The sequence below is a fragment of the Oncorhynchus kisutch genome, unplaced genomic scaffold (genome assembly GCF_002021735.2).
Source record: "Oncorhynchus kisutch isolate 150728-3 unplaced genomic scaffold, Okis_V2 scaffold2827, whole genome shotgun sequence".
Classification (NCBI taxonomy): Eukaryota; Metazoa; Chordata; class Actinopteri; order Salmoniformes; family Salmonidae; genus Oncorhynchus; species Oncorhynchus kisutch.
This window is the reverse complement of record NW_022264772.1, coordinates 1-23,292: the sequence shown is the minus strand read 5'-3', so window position 1 is coordinate 23,292 and position 23,292 is coordinate 1. Positions and strand designations below refer to the sequence as shown.

The following is a 23,292-nucleotide window of genomic DNA, read 5'->3' as shown; positions in this document are numbered from 1 at the left end:
CCCTCCTCCTCTCTCTCTCTCTCTCTCTCTCTCTCTCTCTCTCTCTCTCTCTCTCTCTCTCTCTCCCCCTCTCCTCCCCCTCTCTCTCTCTCCTTCTCTCTCTCTCTCTCTCTCTCTCTTCCTCCCCCTCTCTCTCCTCCCCCCTCCTCTCCCTCTCTCTCTCTCTCTCTTTCTCCTCCCCCTCCCTCTCCCTCCTCTCTCTAGGTGAGTGGTTGTGTGTCTTCAGGGTGGCGTGGTTTGTCCTGTGGTTGTGGTCATGTTGACTGTCCTCACCACGGTCCTGGGTCTGATCTACTGGAGGACTCGCTGCTGTCGAAGTGAGTCAACACACACAGTCTCGTATAACGAACCCCTTGTGGGGACACACAGACACACAGTCTTGTATAACGAACCTTGTGGGGACACACAGACACACAGTCTTGTATAACTAACCTTGTGGGGACACACAGACACACACACAGTTTGTATAACTGAAGAGACACACACACACACACAATCTTGTATTGTATTACTAACCTTTTGGGGGACACACGCACACAGACACACACACAGTCTTGTATTACTAACCTTGTGGGGACACACAGACACACACACAGACACAGTCTCGTATAACTAACCTTGTGGGGACACACAGACCACACACACAGACACAGTCTCGTATAACTAACCTTGTGGGGACACAGACACACACACAACACAGTCTTGTATAACTAACCTTGTGGGGACACACAGACACATACACACACACACACACACAGTCGTGTATAACTAACCTTGTGGGGACACACAGACACACACACACACACACACACACACACACACACAGTCGTGTATAACTAACCTTGTGGACACACACACACACACACACAGTCGTGTATAACTAACCTTGTGGGGACACACAGACACACACACACACACACACACACACAGTCTTGTATAACTAACCTTGTGGGGGGACACACACACACACACACAGTCTTGTATAACTAACCTGTGGGGACACACAGACACACACACACACACACACAGTCTCGTATAACTAACCTTGTGGGGACACAGACACACACACACACACAGTCTTGTATAACTAACCTTGTGGGGACACACACACACAGTCTCGTATAACTAACCTTGTGGGGACACAGACACACACACACACACAGTCTTGTATAACTAACCTTGTGGGGACACACAGACACACACACACACACAGTCTTGTATAACTAACCTTGTGGGGACACGCACGCACACACACACACACAGTCGTGTATAACTAACCTTGTGGGGACACACAGACACACACACACACACACACAGTCTTGTATAACTAACCTTGTGGGGACACAGACACGCACACACACCACACACAGTCTTGTATAACTAACCTTGTGGGGACACAGACACGCACACACACACACACAACCACACACACACACACACACACACACACACACACACACACACACACACACACACACACAGTCTGTATAACTAACCTTGTGGGGACACACAGACACACACACACACAGTCTTGTATAACTAACCTTGTGGGGAAACACGACACGCACACACACACACACAGTCTTGTATAACTAACCTTGTGGGGACACAGACACGCACACACACACACACACACACACACACACACACACACACACACACACACACACACACACACACACACACACACAGTCTTGTATAACTAACCTTGTGGGGACACACAGACACACACACACACACACACAGTCTTGTATAACTAACCTTGTTGGGGGACACGCACACACACACACAGTCTTGTATAACTAACCTTGTGGGGACACACAGCACACACACACACACAGTCTTGTATAACTAACCTTGTGGGGACACAGACACGCCACACACACACACACACACAGTCTTGTATAACTAAACCTTGTGGGGGACACACAGACACACAGTCTTGTATAACTAACCTTGTGGGGACACACAGACACGCACACACACACAGTCTTGTATTACTAACCTTGTGGGACACACAGACACACACAGTCGTGTATTACCAACCTTGTGGGGACACACAGACACACACACACACAGTCTTGTATAACTAACCTTGTGGGGACACACAGACACACACACACCACACACACACACACACACACACACACACACACACACAGTCTTGTATAACTAACCTTGTGGGGACACACACACAATTGTTTCCCTCTCCCTCTCCTACCCCTCCTCTCCTCCTTTCTCCCCCCCTTTTCTGCCTTCCCCTCTCCCTCTCCTACCCCTCCCTCTCCTCCTTTCTCCCCCCCTTTTCTGCCTTCCCCTCTCCCTCTCCTACCCCTCCCTCTCCTCCTTTCTCCCCCCTTCTCTGCCTTCCCCCTTCCTCTCTCCTACCCCTCCCTCTTCTCCTTTCTCCCCCCTTCTCTGCCTTCCCCTTCCCCTCTCCCTCTCCTACCCCTCCCTCTCCTCCTTTCTCCCCCCTCCCAGAGGAGCCCAGAGTGTATCCAGCCAGTGTGTTCCAGACCAGAGGATTCAACACGGACCTCCCTGGTGTCTCTGTTTCACTAAATCACTCCTCAGGTACCTCTCTCTCCCCCTCCAGAGGGGCCAGTGGGTTCCGGACCAGAGGTTTCAACACGGACCTCCCTGATGTCTCTGTTTCACTAAATCACTCCTCAGGTACCTCTCTCTCTCTATCCCCGCTCTCCCTCTCTCTCTCCCTATCTCCCTCTCTCTCTCTTTCCCCCTCTCTCCCTATCCCTCTCTTTCCCCCTCTCTCTTTCTCCCCCCCTCTCTCTCTCCCTATCTCTCTCTCTCTCCCTATCTCTCTCCAACAGCAGAAAACAGAATAGCCTGCATCCCAAATGGCATCCTACCCTATGGTCACTGCACTATATAGGGAATAAAGCCCTATGGTCACAGCACTATATAGGGAATAGAACCCTATGGTCACTGCACTATATAGGGAATAGAGCCCTATGGTCACTGCACTATATAGGGAATAAAGCCCTATGGTCACTGCACTATATAGGGAATAGAGCCTTATGGTCACAGCACTATATAGGGAATAGAGCCCTATGGTCACTGCACTATATAGGGAATAGAGCCCTATGGTCACTGCACTATATAGGGAATAGAACCCTATGGTCACTGCACTATATAGGGAATAGAGCCCTATGGTCACTGCACTATATAGGGAATAGAGCCCTATGGTCACTGCACTATATAGGGAATAGAACCCTATGGTCACTGCACTATATAGGGAATAGAGCCCTATGGTCACTGCACTATATAGGGAATAGAGCCCTATGGTCAATGCACTATATAGGGACTAGAGCCCTATGGTCACTGCACTATATAGGGACTAGAGCCCTATGGTCACTGTACTATATAGGGAATAGAGCCCTATGGTCACTGCACTATATAGGGAACAGAGCCCTATGGTCACTGCACTATATAGGGAATAGAGCCCTATGGTCACTGCACTTTATAGGGAATAGAGCCCTATGGTCACTGCACTATATCGGGAACAGAGCCCTATGGTCACTGCACTATATAGGGAATAGAGCCCTATGGTCACTGCACTATATAGGGAATAGAGCCCTATGGTCACTGCACTATATAGGGAATAGAGCCCTATGGTCACTGCACTATATAGGGAACAGAGCCCTATGGTCACTGCACTATATAGGGAATAGAGCCCTATGGTCACTGCACTATATAGGGACTAGAGCCCTATGGTCACTGCACTATATAGGGACTAGAGCCCTATGGTCACTGCACTATATAGGGAATAGAACCCTATGGTCACTGCACTATATAGGGAATAGAACCCTATGGTCACTGCACTATATAGGGACTAGAGCCCTATGATCACTGTTCTAAAGTCGGTCACTAAGGGAATAGGGAGCCATTGGGGATGCAGAATAGTAGACGTACCTTCCTGTCTCATAGACTGACGCTGTGATCTCCTTCCATAGAACTGCTGCTCAGGACAACATACTGGACAGGTGTGTGTGCGTGTGCGTGTGGGTGTGTGTACAGTGTTGGGAAGTAATGGACTAGTCATGTTTATACATTTTGCAGCATCTCGGTGGTAGTTGAACTAAATTCACATCTAGGTCGTGTTTTCAGTAGTTAACTACTGTTTTACCATGTAGCGGTGTAGCTAACTACTGAAACTACACACTACTGTTTTACCATGTAGCGGTGTAGCTAACTACTGGAACTACACACTACTGTTTTACCATGTAGCGGTGTAGCTAACTACTGGAACTACACACTACTGTTTTATCATGTAGCGGTGAAGCTAACTACTGAAACTACACACTACTGTTTTATCATGTAGCGGTGAAGCTAACTACTGGAACTACACACTACTGTTTTACCATGTAGCGGTATAGCTAACTACTGGAACTACACACTACTGTTTTACCATGTAGCTAACTACTGGAACTACACACTACTGTTTTACCATGTAGCGGTATAGCTAACTATAATATATATATATAAATGTGTGTTCCTATATGTGTTCCTGTGTGTGTGTTCCTATATATGTGTGTGTGTGTGTGTGTGTGTGTGTGTGTGTGTGTGTGTGTGTGTGTGTGTGTGTGTGTTGTAGTAGTAATGTTGTGTTTTCAATGAACAGGCCTGTTGTCACCTATTCATGAAGAGAAGACTGCAGGTAAGGAACACACACACACATATAGGAACACACACACACAGGAACACACACACACACACACAGGAACACACACACAGGAACACACACACACACAGGAACACACACACTGACCTTGCTACGTGTGTGTGTTCTCAGAGGACGAGCCTCGTCAGGGTTACTACGGTAATGACACAGGTGAGAGTTCTAAAGACAATGTTCATTAATTAATTAATACCTATAATATATATATTAATACCTACAATATATATATATATTAATACCTACAATATATATTAATACCTACAATATATATATTAATACCTACAATATATATATTAATACCTACAATATATATATATATTAATACCTACAATATATATATTAATACCTACAATATATATATTAATACCTACAATATATATATATATATATTAATACCTACAATATATATATTAATACCTATAATATATATATTAATACCTACAATATATATATTAATACCTACAATATATATATATATTAATACCTACAATATATATATTAATACCTACAATATATATATTAATACCTACAATATATATATATATATATTAATACCTACAATATATATATTAATACCTATAATATATATATGAATACCTATAATATATATATTAATACCTATAATATATATATTAATACCTACAATATATATATTAATAACTATAATAATATATATTAATATCTATAATAATATATATATTAATATCTATAATAATATATATATTAATAACTATAATAATATATATTAATACCTACAATATATATATTAATAACTATAATAATATATATTAATATCTATAATAATATATATATTAATATCTATAATAATATATATTAATACCTATAATATATATATTAATACCTATAATATATATATATATTAATAACTATAATAATATATATATTAATACCTACAATATATATATATATATATATATATTAATACCTATAATATATATTAATACCTATAATATATACATATTAATACCTATAATAATACATATTAATACCTATAATATATATTAATACCTATAATATATATTAATACCTATTATATATATTAATACCTATTATATATATATATTAATACCTATTATATATATATATTAATACCTATTATATATATATATTAATACCTATAATATATATATTAATACCTATAATATATAATATATATATAAATATATGAATACCTATAATAATATATATATTTATACCAACTAACATCTCTCTGCCACTCACTCTCTCCATCTCTCTTTTCTTTCTTTCTCTGTCTCTCTCTCTGTCTCTCTCTCTCCCCCTCTCTGTCTCTCTGTCTCTCTCTCTCTGTCTCTCCCTCTGTCTCTCTCTCCCTCTCTGTCTCTCTGTCTCTCTCTCTCCCTCTAGCGCTCCACCACCGTAGCCACCCTCTCCACTCATCCCTTTCTCCTGAAGAGCTCTAGATGAACAGAGCAGAAGACAGGAACACCAAGACATTACTTCCTTTTAACATCAGTTTTTGTTTTTTAAATGAATGGTGTCCCCGAATGGTGTCCCTGAATAGGGTCCCTGAATGCTGTCTTGATGGGGGGGTTTATTGTCCTCCTCCTGGGTCCTGGAGATCCTCAAAAGACCCCTGAAGGACACCCCCCCCCCCCACAAGGACAACGGCTATTTTAGGATTTCTTTATGGAAAAACATTGTGTGTGTGTGTGTGTGTGTGTGTGTGGTGTGTGTGTGTGTGTGTTTATATAAAGACATGGCTCTGAAACAGTTAAAAGGTTTAAAAAAGGTGTTTTTATTTTTCGTTGTTGTTATTTTGTGATTACAGGTTCCGTTGTCAGATTCCATCTCCGTTACCATAGCAGCAGATTAATAAATGATCCAACAACGACTTAATAAACCAGTGGACCTAAAAACAATAAACACACAGAAATAGAAATATAGAGCATTATAGTGCTGGTCCTTTTTTGTCTTTGTCCGTTAATGTCAAGGTTTGTTGTTCTGCCATTTAAACAAGGTCAGTTGTTCTGCGATGTAAAGAAACACCCCTTCATTAAGCAGGGAACATCAATACCTGCGGCATGTAGCCTAGCGGTTAGCGCGTTGGGCCCAGGAACCAGCATGTAGCCTAGCGGTTAGCGCGCTGGGCCAGTAACCAGCAGGTACCCTAGCGGTTAGCGCATTGGGCCCAGGAACCCAAAGGTCTCTGGTTCGAACACCTGAGCTGACAAAGCAACAAACAACTGGAAAAATATGTCGATGTGTCTTTTTGAGAAAAGCACTGAACCCTAATATGCTTCAGGGACGCCACTGTTAAACAACACACTGCACTGATCTGGTTTTACGTGACACTAAAAACAAACTATTTTTTGGGTTTCGCTTTTTAAAACGATAAGACATAATCTGATACACCGGGTTAAATTAGCCAGTTGACATGAATCATGTTTAGATTTACCTCTGAGCAGTAATATATAAATATATATATAAATATGATTAATATATATGTGTATATATAATAAAATAATCAATTTGGAGATGCTTAATAGACATGAGTACAAGCTCTTCAATCTGAGAAGTTGTTCCCCTTACATGAAACTATACTAAGTTACTGCATTACCTAATAGTTTAAAGATATCCTAGTCAGTCTGTTACTATGGCAACCTAGTAGTTGACTTCCGTATCGCTGTTATTTATATATATATCACATTATCTTCCTGTACATAGTTACATCATTAGGACTGGCTAGTATGCTAACAGCACTTCAGCAGTATGAGGTGTATTTACTGTGGCTACGACAGGGTTAGGGCTGTGGTTCCGTGCGGGTCCTAGAGCTCTGGGTCTGGATGTGTGACATCTGGAGAACCGGGAGGAGGAGCTGGAAGGCGTTCTGGATGTATGTGGTGCTGTTAGAACCCTAAGGAACAACGGAACACTGTTAGAACCCTACAGAACACTGTTAGAACCCTTCGGAACAACAGAACACTGTTAGAACCCTACAGAACAACAGAACACTGTTAGAACCCTTCAGAACACTGTTAGAACCCTACAGAACACTGTTAGAACCCTTTGGAACACTGTTAGAACCCTACGGAACACTGTTAGAACCCTACGGGAACACTGTTAGAACCCTTCGGAACAGCAGAACACTGTTAGAAACCTACAGAACAACAGAGCACTGTTAGAACCCTACAGAACACTGTTAGAACCCTTCGGAACACTGTTAGAACCCTACGGAACACTGTTAGAACCCTACGGAACACTGTTAGAACCCTACGGAACACTGTTAGAACCCATCGGAACAGCAGAACACTGTTAGAAACCTACAGAACAACAGAACACTGTTAGAACCCTACGGAACACTGTTAGAACCCTACAGAACAACAGTTGTATGTCTTACCTCAAGCAGCACACTGTCTACCAAAGGGTTCAACTCTTCTGCTTTTCTCTGAACCTGGAGAAGGGCAGGAAGGGAGTCAGAGAACCAATGGGGGTGATGATCAGCTGATCACCTGACCTTAATGTCATTCATTTATTGTGTTGGAGATAAAGTCCCAGTACACACACACGCACACACACACACACACACAGAGTACATCTTACCCCAACGGTGAGCAGAGTACCAGAGAACTTCCTGGCAAGACAACCCACCTCCCGACACATGGCACACGTCAACCTGCAACAGTCACAGACATTAACGATGCTCAGAATATACATATGAGTGGAAGGTCATATTCACCACACACACAGACCCCCCAGTACATCCTGGTCTCTAGCAGGTTTCTCCTGTCTCTCCCCCCCCTACATCCTGGTCTCTAACAGGTTTCTCCTGGTCCTGTCCCCCCCCTACATCCTGGTCTCTAGCAGGTTTCTCCTGGTCCTGTCCCCCCCCTACATCCTGGTCTCTAGCAGGTTTCTCCTGGTCCTGTCCCCCCCCTACATCCTGGTCTCTAACAGGTTTCTCCTGGTCCTGTCCCCCCCCCTACATCCTGGTCTCTAGCAGGTTTCTCCTGGTCCTGTCCCCCCCCTACATCCTGGTCTCTAGCAGGTTTCTCCTGGTCCTGTCCCCCCCCTACATCCTGGTCTCTAACAGGTTTCTCCTGGTCCTGTCCCCCCCCTACATCCTGGTCTCTAGCAGGTTTCTCCCCCCCCTACATCCTGGTCTCTATAGCAGGTTTCTCCCCCCCCCTACATCCTGGTCTCTAACAGGTTTCTCCTGGTCCTGTCCCCCCCCCTACATCCTGGTCTCTAGCAGGTTTCTCCCCCCCCTACAGCCTGGTTTCTAACAGGTTTCCCCCCCCAACAGACCTGGTGAGTATGTGAGCCTGGTCTCTGGCAGGTTTCTCCAGGTCCTGTCCGTGGAGGATCAACTCTGCCACCTTGTGGAGCTGTTCGATACTGCGGGCTGTCACCTCTGCCAGGGAGCCCACTGAACAGAGGTACACTGCCTAGACACACACACACACACACAAGCACACACACATTATATAGACATTAACACACACTACGTGCTTAAAACGAAAAGTGAGGGAGAGAGAGAGAACATGAGACAGACAGACAGAGGGACAGACAGCCAGACAGACAGAGGGACGGACGGACGGACAGACAGAGGGACGGACAGACGGACAGACAGAGGGACGGACAGACAGAGGGACAGACAGACAGACAGACAGACAGACAGACAGACAGACAGACAGACAGACAGACAGAGGGACGGACAGAGGGACAGACAGACAGTTCTCTGTCAAACAACAGATCTCACCTCTACAGACCTGGATCGTCTCTCTTCCTCATTCTCCTTTACCTCCTCCCCCTCTTTCTTCTCCTTTAGCTCCTCCCCCTCTTTCTTCTCCTCCAGCTCCTCCCCCTCTTTCTTCTCCTCCAGCTCCTCCCCCTCTTTCTTCTCCTTTAGCTCCTCCTCCTCTTTCTTCTCCTCCAGCTCCTCCCCCTCTTTCTTCTCCTTTAGCTCCTCCCCCTCTTTCTTCTCTTCCTCTCCCTCTCTTATTTCAGGTTCTCCTCTTTGCTCCTCCTCCGTCGCCCCCCCGATGGTTTCTGTGACGACGACAGGTTTCTCCACCTCTCTCACCCAATCATGCGCTCTCATCCTGGCCTGGGGATGAATTGACATGACATCACTAAACTTATTCAGTAGATTCAATTAAAACTGTGTGTCTGTTACCTTGTTGAGTTTGTCTGTGGTGACTGTGACTGTCTGTTACCTTGTTGAGTTTGTCTGTGGTGACTGTCTGTTACCTTGTTGAGTGTGTCTGTGGTGACAGTGACTGTCTGTTACCTTGTTGAGTGTGTCTGTGGTGACAGGGACTGTCTGTAACCTTGTTGAGTTTGTCTGTGGTGATAGGGACTGTCTGTTATCTTGTTGAGTTTGTCTGTGGTGACTCTCTGTTACCTTGTTGAGTTTGTCTGTGGTGACAGTGACTGTCTGTTACCTTGTTGAGTTTGTCTGTGGTGACAGGGACTGTCTGTAACCTTGTTGAGTTTGTCTGTGGTGACAGGGACGGTCTGTTACCTTGTTGAGTTTGTCTGTGGTGACAGGGACTGTCTGTTACCTTGTTGAGTTTGTCTGTGGTGACTGTCTGTTACCTTGTTGAGTTTGTCTGTGGTGACAGTGACTGTCTGTTACCTTGTTGAGTTTGTCTGTGGTGACTGTATGTTACCTTGTTGAGTTTGTCTGTGGTGACAGGGACTGTCTGTTACCTTGTTGAGTTTGTCTGTGGTGACAAGGACTGTCTGTTTCCTTGTTCAGTTTGTCTGTGGTGACAGGGACTGTCTGTTACCTTGTTCAGTTTGTCTGTGGTGACAGGGACGGTCTGTTACCTTGTTGAGTTTGTCTGTGGTGACAGGGACTGTCTGTTACCTTGTTGAGTTTGTCTGTGGTGACAGGGACTGTCTGTTACCTTGTTGAGTTTGTCTGTGGTGACAGGGACTGTCTGTTTCCTTGTTGAGTTTGTCTGTGGTGACAGGGACTGTCTGTTACCTTGTTGAGTTTGTCTGGGGTGGCAGCGACGTGAAGCTCAAACAGCAACTCAGTCAGAACGCTCACAAACTCCTCCCCATCAGTTGCTGGAAAGAGATTAAATATCAGACCGGAGAGAGACAGATTAAATATCAACCAGAGAGAGACAGATTAAATATCAACCAGAGAGACAGATTAAATATCAACCAGAGAGACAGATTAAATATCAACCAGAGAGAGACAGATTAAATATCAACCAGAGAGACAGATTAAACATCAACCAGAGAGAGACAGATTAAATATCAACCAGAGAGAGACAGATTAAACATCAACCAGAGAGAGACAGATTAAATATCAACCAGAGAGACAGATTAAACATCAGACCGGAGAGAGACAGATTAAACATCAACCAGAGAGAGAGATTAAATATCAACCAGAGAGACAGATTAAATATCAACCAGAGAGAGACAGATTAAATATCAACCGGAGAGAGACAGATTAAACATCAACCAGAGAGACAGATTAAACATCAACCAGAGAGAGACAGATTAAACATCAACCAGAGAGAGACAGATTAAACATCAACCAGAGAGAGACAGATTAAATATCAACCAGAGAGACAGATTAAACATCAGACCGGAGAGAGACAGATTAAACATCAGACCGGAGAGAGACAGATTAAACATCAACCAGAGAGACAGATTAAACATCAACCAGAGAGAGACAGATTAAATATCAACCAGAGAGACAGATTAAACATCAACCAGAGAGACAGATTAAACATCAACCAGAGAGAGACAGATTAAATATCAACCAGAGAGAGACAGATTAAACATCAACCAGAGAAAGACAGATTAAACATCAACCAGAGAGACAGATTCAACTTCAGACCGGAGAGAGACAGATTAAATATCAACCAGAGAGAGACAGATTCAACTTCAGACCGGAGAGAGACAGATTAAAAATCGTCGAGTAATAACTGGGTTGTTACACAGAGAGTGCCCTATGATATTTTAAGTATAAATTGTGCACTAATATTACATTTTAAAGACTGTTAATAAATGAAGTGCCCTTTTAATATAGACCACATGGACAATTCAATACATCCTGTTTATTTTAATATGAATTAAAGGCTAAAGTGCCAACATTTTTGGCAGATTTCAACCAACTAAATGCCCGTAGAGACTGCAGGGGTTTAGCCGTCTAATTCCACAACTTTGTCGATATCGTGGAAAAATTATTGGTTGTAAACGATTTTCGAACATCTTGGCTGGTTCAGTGAGACAGGGTTTAGGTCTGCTGGTTCAGTGAGACAGGGTCTAGGTCTGCTGGTTTCAGTGAGACAGGGTCTAGGTCTGCTGGTTCAGTGAGACAGGGTCTAGGTCTGCTGGTTCAGTACCACTACATCTTGGCTGGTTCAGTGAGACAGGGTCTAGGTCTGCTGGTTCAGTACCACTATGTCTTGGCTGGTTCAGTGAGTCAGGGTCTAGGTCTGCTGGTTCAGTACCACTACGTCTTGGCTGGTTCAGTGAGACAGGGTCTAGGTCTGCTGGTTCAGTACCACTACTTCTTGGCTGGTTCAGTGAGTCAGGGTCTAGGTCTGCTGGTTCAGTGAGACAGGGTCTAGGTCTGCTGGTTCAGTACCACTACGTCTTGGCTGATTCAGTGAGACAGGGTCTAGGTCTGCTGGTTCAGTGAGACAGGGTCTAGGTCTGCTGGTTCAGTGAGACAGGGTCTAGGTCTGCTGGTTCAGTACCACTACGTCTTGGCTGGTTCAGTGTGACAGGGTCTAGGTCTGCTGGTTCAGTGAGACAGGGTCTAGGTCTGCTGGTTCAGTACCACTACGTCTTGGCTGGTTAGAAACGGTTTAAACTGAGCTGCTGGGACACAACATGTCAACTTATCAGTATTTAAGGACCCAGCTGTGTTTATCAGTATTTAAGGACCCAGCTGTGTTTATCAGTGGTTAAGGACCCAGCTGTGTTTATCAGTGGTTAAGGACCCAGCTGTGTTTATCAGTGGTTAAGGACCCAGCTGTGTTTATCAGTATTTAAGGACCCAGCTGTGTTTATCAGTATTTAAGGACCCAGCTGTGTTTATCAGTATTTAAGGACCCAGCTGTGTTTATCAGTATTTAATAACCCAGCTGTGTTTATCAGTATTTAAGGACCCAGCTGTGTTTATCAGTGGTTAAGGACCCAGCTGTGTTTATCAGTGGTTAAGGACCCAGCTGTGTTTATCAGTATTTAAGGACCCAGCTGTGTTTATCAGTGGTTAAGGACCCAGCTGTGTTTATCAGTGGTTAAGGACCCAGCTGTGTTTATCAGTGGTTAAGGACCCAGCTGTGTTTATCAGTGGTTAAGGACCCAGCTGTGTTTATCAGTGGTTAAGGACCCAGCTGTGTTTATCAGTGGTTAAGGACCCAGCTGTGTTTATCAGTATTTAAGGACCCAGCTGTGTTTATCAGTGGTTAAGGACCCAGCTGTGTTTATCAGTGGTTAAGTACCCAGCTGTGTTTATCAGTGGTTAAGGACCCAGCTGTGTTTATCAGTATTTAAGGACCCAGCTGTGTTTATCAGTGGTTAAGGACCCAGCTGTGTTTATCAGTATTTAAGGACCCAGCTGTGTTTATCAGTATTTAAGGACCCAGCTGCGTTTATCAGTATTTAAGGACCCAGCTGTGTTTATCAGTATTTAAGGACCCAGCTGTGTTCATCAGTATTTAAGGACCCAGCTGTGTTTATCAGTGGTTAAGGACCCAGCTGTGTTTATCAGTATTTAAGGACCCAGCTGTGTTTATCAGTATTTAAGGACCCAGCTGTGTTTATCAGTATTTAAGGACCCAGCTGTGTTTATCAGTGGTTAAGGACCCAGCTGTGTTTATCAGTGGTTAAGGACCCAGCTGTGTTTATCAGTATTTAAGGACCCAGCTGTGTTTATCAGTATTTAAGGACCCAGCTGTGTTTATCAGTATTTAAGGACCCAGCTGTGTTTATCAGTATTTAAGGACCCAGCTGTGTTTATCAGTATTTAAGGACCCAGCTGTGTTTATCAGTATTTAAGGACCCAGCTGTGTTTATCAGTATTTAAGGACCCAGCTGTGTTTATCAGTATTTAAGGACCCAGCTGTGTTTATCAGTGGTTAAGGACCCAGCTGTGTTTATCAGTGGTTAAGGACCCAGCTGTGTTTATCAGTGGTTAAGGACCAGCTGTGTTTATCAGTGGTTAAGGAACACTATTCGGTCTTGTAACTCACACAGAGGAGTAGAACACTGGGGACTTAGATCACCCCTATCCACTGTCTCCTCTCCCTCCTCCTTCTCCTCTCCCTCCTCCTTCTTCTCCTCTCCCTCCTCCTCCTTCTCCTCTCCCGTGTGGCTGACAAAGATGTCCTTTATGGCGATCAGTTCTTTCTTTATCTCCTCCTGATCCTCCTCTTCCAGGGAGGAGAGGAACGACTGAACCTGAGAGGAGGGGGAGGAGTGTGAAGAGGAGACAGAGGAGTTGGGTTACTTGTATCCGTGTGTATATCTGTGTTTGTACTCGTGTGTGTGTGTGTGTGTGTTTTACCTTAGCCTCACTCTCATTGGCCAGAATCTCCAGAGCCTCTAGGTGTGATAGGCCCTGGTAGTCATCAAACAGGATTCCGTAGTGAGCTGTGGGCTCACTGATTGGCTGGCAGCTGAGACGAGCCCTCTCCTTCTCCTTGGCATCCTTCAGCATCTGACCAATCCCAACACAGATATACAACACCTCAGCCAATCACAACACAGAGATACAACGCCTCAACCAATCACAACACAGAGATACAACGCCTCAACCAACCAGAACACAGATACAGAACAACACAGCCAATCATAACACAGAGATACAATGACTCAACCAACCAGAACACAGATACAGAACAACACAGCCAATCATAACACAGAGATACAATGACTCAACCAACCAGAACACAGATACAGAACACAGCCAATCATAACATAGAGATACAACGCCTAAACCAACCAGAACACAGATACAGAACACAGCCAATCAACAGAGAGATACAACGCCTAAACCAACCAGAACACAGACACAGAACAACACAGCCAATCAACAGAGAGATAATGTGGTCATTTTCATCACTATCAAAACTGAAACATTATTTTCACCATTGCCCACAGAGCATGTTTATCTGTGTGTGTGTGTGTGTGTGTGTGTGTGTGTGTGTGTGTGTGTGTATCTGTGTGTGTGTATGTGTATCTGTGTGTGTGTACCTACCTGGCTGAGTGAGACAGTCCTCTGCATTAGTATCTTGGTCTTCCTGAAACCAGGGTCAGTCTCTGCCAGGACCGTCATGGTTCTCTTACCGATGAACTCTAAGGCATCGAGACCTCCACTGATCACTGATTTACCCTGGTGGGGAGGGACGGGGTCACGACAATGTTATCTGTTATCAATTACACTGATCACGTGTGTGTGTGTGTGTGTGTGTGTGTGTGTGTGTGTGTGTGTGTGTGTGTGTGTGTGTGTGTGTGTGTGTGTGTGTACTCACAGCATGTGTGTGTGTGTGTGTGTACTCACAGCGTGTGTGTGTGTGTGTGTGTGTGTGTGTGTGTGTGTGTGTGTGTGTGTGTGTGTGTGTGTGTGTGTGTGTGTGTGTGTGTGTACTCACAGCGTGTGTGATGGTAGACAGTACTCCTCTGCTTGGTGGTGGAGTGGAGACAAGGGCTGACTGAGGACAGCTATCCTCCTCTTCCTCCTCTCCTCCCTCCTTCCTCTCCTCCTCTCCCTCCTCTCGCGCCTCCTCTCCTACTGAGTTCCTGTGAAGACGCAGAGCTCCGGCCTTCTCCTTTACTGAAGTTAGACTGTTACCTAGAGAGAGATGGGAGAGAGAGAGAGAGAGAGAGACAGACAGAGAGAGAGAAGCAGAGAAAGATGGGGGAGAGATAGAGAGAGAGAGAGGCCGAGAGAGAAATGGGGGAGAGAGAGACAGACAGAGAGAGGGACAGAAAGAGGCAGAGAGAGAGACAGAGACAGATAAGTATTGCTGTGTTCACAGGGGAACAATGGTTGTAAAGAGTGACATCACTAAACACATTTGGAACACAACCCCTATTAACTAATAAAAGGTTGGTTCAGACATCAACCCGTATTAACTAATAAAAGGTTGGTTCATCAGACATCAACCCCTATTAACTAATAAAAGGTTGGTTCATCAGACATCAACCCCTATTAACTAATAAAAGGTTGGTTCATCAGACATCAACCCCTATTAACTAATAAAAGGTTGGTTCAGACATCACCCCTATTAACTAATAAAAGGTTGGTTCATCAGACATCAACCCCTATTAACTAATAAAAGGTTGGTTCAGACATCAACCCCTATTAACTAATAAAAGGTTGGTTCAGACATCAACCCCTATTAACTAATAAAAGGTTGCTTCATTAGACATCAACCCCTATTAACTAATAAAAGGTTGGTTCAGATATCAACCCCTATTAACTAATAAAAGGTTGGTTCATTACACATCAACCCCTATTAACTAATAAAAGGTTGGTTCATTAGACATCAACCACTATTAACTAATAAAAGGTTGGTTCAGACATCAACCCCTATTAACTAATAAAAGGTTGGTTCAGACATCAACCCCTATTAACTAATAAAAGGTTGGTTCAGACATCAACCCGTATTAACTAATAAAAGGTTGGTTTCATCAGACATCAACCCCTATTAACTAATAAAAGGTTGGTTCAGACATCAACCCCTATTAACTAATAAAAGGTTGGTTCAAACATCAACCCCTATTAACTAATAAAAGGTTGCTTCATTAGACATCAACCCCTATTAACTAATAAAAGGTTGGTTCATTAGACATCAACCACTATTAACTAATAAAAGGTTGGTTCAGACATCAACCCCTATTAAAACTAATAAAAGGTTGGTTCATTACACATCAACCCCTATTAACTAATAAAAGGTTGGTTCATTAGACATCAACCACTATTAACTTAATAAAAAGGTTGGTTCATTACACATCAACCCCTATTAACTAATAAAAGGTTGGTTCATTAGACATCAACCACTATTAACTAATAAAAGGTTGGTTCAGACATCAAACCCCTATTAACTAATAAAAGGTTGGTTCATTAGACATCAACCCTATTAACTAATAAAAGGTTGGTTCATTAGACATCAACCCCTATTAACTAATAAAAGGTTGGTTCAGACATCAACCCCTATTAACTAATAAAAGGTTGGTTCAGACATCAACCCCTATTAACTAATAAAAGGTTGGTTCAGACATCAACCCCTATTAACTAATAAAAGGTTGGTTCATCAGACATCAACCCCTATTAACTAATAAAAGGTTGGTTCATTAGACATCAACCCTATTAACTAATAAAAGGTTGGTTCATTAGATATCAACCCCTATTAACTAATAAAGGTTGGGTTCAGACATCAAACCCCTATTAACTAATAAAAGGTTGGTTCAGACATCAACCCCTATTAACTAATAAAAGGTTGGTTCATCAGACATCAACCCCTATTAACTAATAAAAGGTTGGTTCAGACATCAACCCCTATTAACTAATAAAGGTTGGTTCATTAGACATCAACCCCTATTAAACTAATAAAAGGTTGGTTCATTAGATATCAACCCCTATTAATATAAAAGGTTGGTTCAGACATCAACCCCTATTAACTAATAAAAGGTTGGTTCAGACATCAACCCCTATTAACTAATAAAAGGTTGGTTCATCAGACATCAACCCCTATTAACTAATAAAAGGTTGGTTCATCAGACATCAACCCCTATTAACTAATAAAAGGTTGGTTCAGACATCAACCCTATTAACTAATAAAAGGTTGGTTCATCAGACATCAACCCCTATTAACTAATAAAAGGTTGGTTCATTAGATATCAACCCCTATTAACTAATAAAAGGTTGGTTTAGACATCAACCACTATTAACTAATAAAGGTTGGTTCAGACATCAACCCCTATTAACAAATAAAAGGTTGGTTTAGACATCAACCACTATTAACTAATAAAAGGTTGGTTCATCAGACATCAACCCCTATTAACTAATAAAAGGTTGGTTCAGACATCAACCCCTATTAACTAATAAAAGGTTGGTTTAGACATCAACCACTTAACTAATAAAAGGTTGGTTCATTAGACATCAACCCCTATTAACTAATAAAAGGTTGGTTTAGACATCAACCACTATTAACTAATAAAAGGTTGGTTCAGACATCAACCCCTATTAACTAATAAAAGGTTGGTTTAGACATCAACCACTATTAACTAATAAAGGTTGGTTCATCAGACATCAACCCCTATTAACTAATAAAAGGTTGGTTTAGACATCAACCACTATTAACTAATAAAAGGTTGGTTCAGACATCATTGGTGGGGGGGCGTGTGTGTGCGTGTGGTGTGTGTGTGTGCGTGTGCGTGTGTGCGGAGACTTACCCACAGTAGACGTGGCACTGGTCAGTAGAGACTTCCCCCAGGAGCCCCATCCACCCCAACCTTTCCCCTTGACCTGAAGAGAGTCCTATACACACACACACACACACACACACACACACACACACACAATAACACCTGCATTGCTTGCTGTTTGGGGGTTTTAGGCTGGGTTTCTGTACAGCACTTTGTGACATCAGCTGATGTACAAAGGGCTATATAAATAACATTTGATTTGATTTGATCACACACAACGACAACATGACATCACTATGACGACAGCCAATCAGCCAATCATACCTCTTCCTCCCCCTCGGCAGCAGCGGTCTCCCGCCTCCAGGCTCACCAATTGGCCACATTCAGTCACCTGATCCCTCCACGCCGCCGCCCCCTGATTGGTCAATAGGAGCCTCATCTCTGTCGTCCCTGGTCACGTCCTCTCCTGCGCACCTGTTGGCTGGCTCAGAGTCCTCGGAACCCTCCGTGGCCAACGAGGGGCTGGGGGACGGGTGGTGGGAGGCGGGAGAGCTGTGTGTGTGTCTTCTCCTGGGGGTTGGCGTCGGTGTGGGGGGGGTTCAGAGAGAGGAGCGGGGGGGAATATGGGAGGGTTGGAGTCAGACATGTTCATCTGGAGAGAGAGAAGGGGGGGGAGGAGAGAGAAAGAGAGAAGAGCAGAGAGAGAGAGAGAGAGAGAGAGAGAAGGGGGGCGGAGAGAGAAGAGAGAGAGAGAGAAGGGGAGGAGAGAGAGAGAAGGAGGGGAGGAGAGAGAGAGAAGGGGGAGAGAGAGAGAGAAGGGGGGAGGAGAGAGAGGAGAGAGAGAGGAGAGAGAGAGAGAGAGAGAGACGAGAGAGGAGAGAGAGAGAGAGAGAGACGAGAGAGAGAAAGGGGGGAGGAGAGAAGAAGAGAGAGAGAGAGAGAGAGAGGGAGATAAGGGGGGGAGGACAAGAGAGATGAGAGAGAGAGACGAGGAGGAGAAGGGCGGAGGAGAGAGAGAAGAGAAGGGGAGGAGAGAGAGGAGAGAAGGAGAGAGAAGGGGGGAGGGAGAGAAAGAGAGAAGGAGGAGAGAAGGGGGGGAGAGAGAGAGAGAGAGACGGAGAGAGAAGGGGGAGGAGAGAGAGAGAGAGAGAGAGGGGGAGGAGAGAGAGAGAGGAGAGAAGGGGGAGGAGAGAGAGAGAGAGAGAGAAGGGGAGGAGAGAGAGAGAGAGAGAGGGAGAGAGAAGGGGGAGCAGAGAGAGAGAGAGAGAGAAGGGGGAAGGAGAGAGAAGGAGACGAGATAATGGGGGCAGGTGAGAGAGATGAAGAGAAGGGGGAGGTGAGAAAGAGAGAAGGGGGAGGAGAGAGAGAGAGAAAGAGAGAAGGGGGAGGGAGAAGGGGGGGGGAGAGAGAGAGAGAAAGAGAGAGATGAGAGAGAGGGGGGGGGAGGTTTATTTTTTAATAGTGACTGATTTAGCCCAGTAAAACCTGTGGTGTTTTCACTAGGAACCAAACGGGTGGGACCTACCTGAAGTTGTCCAATAGAAACTAATTTTCCTTACAAAAACCTAACTGTTTGGTCTAAATGACCACACCCCCAGTATTGCTGAACATTGATGTTTAACAATCAACTAAATGAGCCAGTGAAGATGAGAGAAGCAGAAACACAAGCTGTACTGTCTTCCCCGGTGCGTTCAACAGGATGCAACGTTTTGTTACGTTCAAGATAGAAATATACTATGTAGAACAAACATGACTCTCTTGCCATTGTAGAATCACGTCGGCTCTATTCATTAGAATTGCCATCTGCAATGTTCCCGAAACGTTTTCCAAATGAACATGGCTACGCGGTTCACGCGACAGTTAGTTGTATTACAATGGTGTATTACCGCCATCTAGCGGTCACGTCATATCAACGCGTCGACCACAGCACTGTTTTCCTTTGGCTTTGACACAGCCAGAAGATTGACAACAATTCTTTCAGTCTCAAAATATGAATCAATAAATATCATTTGAAATAAAAGTTAAGACACACGTATATCATGTATACTGCGATATGTTGTGACATATAACACATAAATAACACAAATGATTCACTAGGTTTCACTTTTACAAACACAGATTCTGCAACTATGTCAGTAGTAGGTTACTGTCACTAAGAGGGAAATGGAAAACCCTAATTCAATAACCACGCGGTTTGGTTTGGTATGTATGTATGTATGTATGTATGGTAAATGACTGTGCATCTCACCGGTTAGTCTCGCTGCTGACAACTCTCTCCGCTAGACGCGCTCCTTCCGCCCCGCCACGTAGACAGGGATCCGCGTGTTGTCCGTCGGTGCTATGGGAGGTGACGTCACCCCCGGGAGCGCGTCAGAGAGGGAAGAGTTCGGGAGCGAGAGGTCCAACTCGGCGGAAAACGTGTCTCCCTCCAGCAGGTGGCGTTTTTTCTCGTTGTTTCACCCATCAAGCAAGTCGTTTTTTTTTTTTTGTGTGGACGTCAATAAGAGTGTCGAATTTAATCAACAACGACAAAACAAAATGAATGGTTTATTTGCTACGTGAGGTTTATTTTATATAATGTAAGTTTGCTTTAAGTTGTTACGGTGGTATAAGTAGGACACGTTTACATCCCGGTAACTTTGAGAATAAACACTTTTATATTAGAGCGGAGCATATTCACGGTATGAGGCTAGGGCGTCTCTCAATTCAAAATCATTTCAATTTAAGGGCGTTATTGTCATGGGAAACACATGTTAAACATTGTCAAAGCAAGTGAAGTAGATAATAAACAGAAGTGATATAAGCAATAAAAATGAACAATAAACATAACATTCCCAAAATAATAAAGACCACGCCGATAACTAAGTGCCCAGATATTTTGAACGCACTTAAAAGAGATCATATAAAAAAGCTTGATTTCTCCAACACGTCATGCGCGGCTCGTTGGTCTAGGGGTATGATTCTCGCTTAGGGTGCGAGAGGTCCCGGGTTCAAATCCCGGACGAGCCCTCTTTTTCGAAAATGCCTATTTTTTTGTGTTAGTTATTGTCACAGTGTCAAGAGATGTCGTGAAAAATGTATGTTGTCAAAATGATATAACATCTAATGTCACTACATAACACCAGCACACTCCCTTACGTCTCTTAACACAATGCAGTTCGAAAAGATATAAACTATTTACCAAATAAACTAAAGTAAAAAATATATAAAATAACGAGGGGTACATGGCCGCATTATTGTTATTTTATTGTGTTTCTTTTTATCATTATTTTACTTTAGTTTATTTGGTAAATAACTCTTCTTGAGTTAAGTGTAAATTTAATCAACAACGACAAAACAAAATTAATGGTTGTATTCGGCGCATGTGACTAATAAAGTTTGATGTGATTTGAAAACGTATCACGTTCCACTGCTTACATTATCTACATAATATATATATTTTTTAAACGCGTCTTATCTCTTAATGTCTAAAATGCAGAAAAAAAAGGGGGGGAAACACACACCGATATGAAACGTGTATCAATATATAGGTTTATTGCGATATTCAGATATTTGTTTTGTAAAACACATGACGCAACATTTGCTGTACAGAATAATGAGTTCACAGTTTGATATAGAATGGTCAGAAGGCCGCACACTCCCATTTGAATTGACAACCCCACATAAAATACAAGATAGAGTTGAATACAGATTCACAACCTTATATATATATTTTTTATTTATCATCATGCTTTATAAAATACCTATAATTGCCCATTTCAGTCTAATAATCATTTATAAAAAATATATTACAACAATTCATCATCATATTACATCTGCATAGTTAAAAAACCAAACGCAAACCAGAACGTGTGTGTATATAATCCTGCTATTAAATGAAAAAGCCAGATTACATTCATTCCAAAACAGTGATATTGGGTCAGTCTGATGTTTCCCCTCTCCTCAGGGTTAAAGGTTAAGGACTGTGGGATGGTAAAACTGACCCCAGATCTGTGACTGTTTCCCCTCTCCTCAGGGTTAAAGGTTAAGGACTGTGGGATGGTAAAACTGACCCCAGATCTGTGACTGTTTCCCCTCTCCTCAGGGTTAAAGGTTAAGGACTGTGGATGGTAAAACTGACCCCAGATCTGTGACTGTTTCCCCTCTCCTCAGGGTTAAAGGTTAAGGACTGTGGGATGGTAAAACTGACCCCAGATCTGTGACTGTTTCCCCTCTCCTCAGGGTTAAAGGTTAAGGACTGTGGGATGGTAAAACTGACCCCAGATCTGTGACTGTTTCCCCTCTCCTCAGGGTTAAAGGTTAAGGACTGTGGGATGGTAAAACTGACCCCAGATCTGTGACTGTTTCCCCTCTCCTCAGGGTTAAAGGTTAAGGACTGTGGGATGGTAAAACTGACCCCAGATCTGTGACTGTTTCCCCTCTCCTCAGGGTTAAAGGTTAAGGACTGTGGGATGGTAAAACTGACCCCAGATCTGTGACTGTTTCCCTCTCCTCAGGGTTAAAGGTTAAGGACTGTGGGATGGTAAAACTGACCCCAGATCTGTGACTGTTTCCCCTCTCCTCAGGGTTAAAGGTTAAGGACTGTGGGATGGTAAAACTGACCCCAGATCTGTGACTGTTTCCCCTCTCCTCAGGGTTAAAGGTTAAGGACTGTGGGATGGTAAAACTGACCCCAGATCTGTGACTGTTTGCCCCTCCTCAGGGTTAAAGGTTAAGGACTGTGGGATGGTAAACTGACCCCAGATCTGTGACTGTTTCCCCTCTCCTCAGGGTTAAAGGTTAAGGACTGTGGGATGGTAAAACTGACCCCAGATCTGTGACTGTTTCCCCTCTCCTCAGGTTAAAGGTTAAGGACTGTGGGATGGTAAAACTGACCCCAGATCTGTGACTGTTTCCCCTCTCCTCAGGGTTAAAGGTTAAGGACTGTGGGATGGTAAAACTGACCCAGATCTGTGACTGTTTCCCCTCTCCTCAGGGTTAAAGGTTAGGACTGTGGGATGGTAAAACTGACCCAAGATCTGTGACTGTTTCCCCTCTCCTCAGGGTTAAAGTTTAAGGACTGTGGGATGGTAAAACTGACCCCAGATCTGTGACTGTTTTCCCCTCTCCTCAGGGTTAAAGGTTAAGGACTGTGGGATGGTAAAACTGACCCCAGATCTGTGACTGTTTCCCCTCTCCTCAGGGTTAAAGGTTAAGGACTGTGG

The 23,292-nt window shown here is 43.6% G+C and overlaps 1 protein-coding gene and 1 non-coding gene across 2 annotated transcripts; one reads left to right on the top strand and one right to left on the bottom strand.

Moving 5' to 3' along the window:
- Positions 1–6,455: 6,455 nt before the first annotated feature.
- LOC116370906 (protein NOXP20-like) lies at positions 6,456–20,451 on the bottom strand. Its single transcript, XM_031819899.1, has 13 exons — positions 20,337–20,451; positions 18,413–18,740; positions 18,116–18,200; positions 15,310–15,509; positions 14,916–15,050; positions 14,223–14,375; positions 13,909–14,116; positions 10,674–10,759; positions 9,441–9,788; positions 8,987–9,126; positions 8,282–8,354; positions 8,079–8,132; positions 6,456–7,595 (listed from the first exon to the last, which is right to left on the bottom strand). Exons 5-13 carry the CDS (start codon positions 14,991–14,993, stop codon positions 7,482–7,484), a joined length of 1,254 nt encoding a protein of 417 aa, XP_031675759.1. The 5' UTR covers positions 14,994–15,050; positions 15,310–15,509; positions 18,116–18,200; positions 18,413–18,740; positions 20,337–20,451; the 3' UTR covers positions 6,456–7,481.
- A 574-nt stretch (positions 20,452–21,025) lies between these two features.
- On the top strand, positions 21,026–21,097 carry trnap-agg (transfer RNA proline (anticodon AGG)). The gene has a single exon. It is a non-coding gene; the product is annotated as a tRNA-Pro (tRNA).
- Positions 21,098–23,292: the final 2,195 nt, after the last annotated feature.